Source organism: Lupinus angustifolius, unplaced genomic scaffold (assembly GCF_001865875.1).
Source record: "Lupinus angustifolius cultivar Tanjil unplaced genomic scaffold, LupAngTanjil_v1.0 Scaffold_87_42, whole genome shotgun sequence".
NCBI lineage: Eukaryota > Viridiplantae > Streptophyta > Magnoliopsida > Fabales > Fabaceae > Lupinus > Lupinus angustifolius.
Genome location: NW_017724350.1, coordinates 1 through 2355, shown reverse-complemented (window position 1 = coordinate 2355; position 2355 = coordinate 1). Strand labels below are relative to the sequence as shown.

At 52.6% G+C, this 2355-nt stretch overlaps 1 protein-coding gene across 1 annotated transcript; it reads left to right on the top strand.

Annotated features, from left to right (window-relative positions):
- The first annotated feature begins 576 nt into the window (after positions 1–576).
- LOC109339659 lies at positions 577–1197 on the top strand. The gene has a single exon (XM_019577133.1). The coding sequence runs from the start codon at positions 577–579 to the stop codon at positions 1195–1197; it is 621 nt and encodes a 206-aa protein (XP_019432678.1).
- Positions 1198–2355: the final 1158 nt, after the last annotated feature.

Here is a 2355-nt window from a genome sequence, read left to right as displayed (position 1 = left end):
TGACTTGATCGTCGGAGAACCTTTTCAGGTACCTCCACCGGCGGGTCCAGCTATCCTACCACATCCTGCTACCTTGACGTCCATCCTCTTCTCCTTCTTCAGCAGCTGATCAACCCTTGTCCGTACCTTTGTGTTCTAGTAAAGAACATTGACGCCGTTTGTGCTTCCAACTCACACCATGGTAACCACCAGAAACTGAGCTCTATCTACCATCCAAGTCGACCCTGCCCCAAGTACTCTTCCCCCACCAAGACAACCATCCCATCAAGCCAGCCGAAGCCACCATACCACTCCAGAACAACAGCCAACCACCCAACACCTTCTCCAAATGCTGGAACGCTAGAAGCGGCTCATCCAGCAATAGGCCGACGTAATACAAGAACTCCGCCAATCCAAAATAAACCCTGAAGACCACTCGGAACGCCCTATTCACGAAAGCAACCGTGAAGAGTCAGCGAGCGAGTCCCGCCCACCATCCCAACCAACCCTGCACCACTCTTGTGGTGCTAGACATCCTTTTACACCTGCCATCATGGCTTACCCATTACCCTCCCATTTCGACCGCCCCACAAACATATGGACCAATATGATGGGACGACAGACCCACAAGATCACCTCGACGCCTTCGAGGCTTCTATGTTATTCCATGGGGCAACCGACCCCATCATGTGCAGGGCTTTCCCCCTGACTCTTAAAAAGGCGACCCTCCAATGGTTCACCCGCCTAGCTCCAAACAGCATCAACACTTGGGGAACCCTCGCTTCGCCCTTCAACACAAGGTTCATAGCAAGCAAGGAGCAACCAAGGTCATTATACACACTGTCTGGCATTCGCCAGGGATCCAATGAATCCATCCGGGCATACCTAGATCGGTTTAATACCGAAGCCATGAAGGTGCGTACCCTAAGCCCCAAAGTAGCAGTGCATGTCCTTGTTATGGGACTTCAGGAAGGTCTTTTCTGCACAGAATTGGCCAAATACACCGACCTCACCATGGAAGACCTCTATTCCAAAGCCCAACAATTCATCAATCTCGAAGAAACCCACCATATACACACCCATACCGAACCCCAAACACATCACCCCTCACGGGAAACCAAACGGCCAAGACCACACGACCTACCCCGCGACCTACCCTCACTAACCAAAAAAGCCAAATACTCCACCTATACCCCCCTGAACGCCAGCCGTTCATGAATTCTGCAAGAAGTCCTCTCCACTCACCTCGTCCAACTCCCACGCCCCCACCCTACCAAGCCAGGCCCGCAAGACCGGTCCAAGTATTGTGACTATCACAGCATGTTCGGTCACTTAACCAATGACTGCACCCAGCTCCGGGATACCATCGAAGATCTCATACATGCTGGTCATCTACAGCGGTTCATCACAGGCCTGGAGCAACGTCGGCGATCACCACAACATCGTCGACCAGAACCTCCAAGAAGACGGTCCCCCCCACAATTTCAACAACGGCGCCCTACCCCACGTCCTAAGGCGGATAGGCACCGGACAGACAACCGGAGGCCAAGGAGCCCAGTTGATATCAACACTATCTCAGGAGGTTTTGCTGCCGGGTTACCTCTAGGACCGCCCAGAAGAAATATGTACGGGAGGTAATGTACGTCGCTGCCAGAAGCTCCCAGCAGAGACAGAACTACAGATCCGCTCCCCCCATTACTTTCGACAACCGTGATTATGAAGGTGTCGTCCGAGGGCACGATGACCCCCTCGTCANTCGTCATCACCGCCAAACTCAACAACAAAAAGGTTAGTCGCCTGTTCATTGATCAGGGTAGTTCGGCTGACGTTATTTTTCAGGATCTATTTGAAAAAATGGAACTCCGAGACCGTGACCTCCTCCCTTATGATGGACAGCTGGTCGGATTTTCCGGTCAAGGAATCACTCCCAAAGGATATGTAGAGATTTGGCTCACAGTCGACAACCATCCCATAAGTAGGATTGTCCAAACAAAGTTCTTGGTCGCCCAGTGCGATTCAGCATACAACGCCATAATCGGTCGGCCAACTTTGAACAGGCTTGGAGCAATCGACTCTACGCCCCACTTATGCATGAAGTTCCTCTCGATCAGCCTCCAAGTCTGCACAGTAAACAACATGCCCCCCCTCCAAAAGACCTCGGCTCGCAGTTGCTACCAGATGAGCCTCCGCCCCCACTTCAACAAACAACACGTCCCCCCCTCCAAAAGATCTCGGGGCGTGCACATGGTAGAATTGGACGTCCGCGCGGACGAAGGTAGAAGGGGAAAAGACAACTCTGCAGTTGGGTTAATCCCTAGGGCAGGTAGTGTACCTTGGCAGTTCCCTTCCGCCAAGCCAAAGGTTACGACTGGAGAC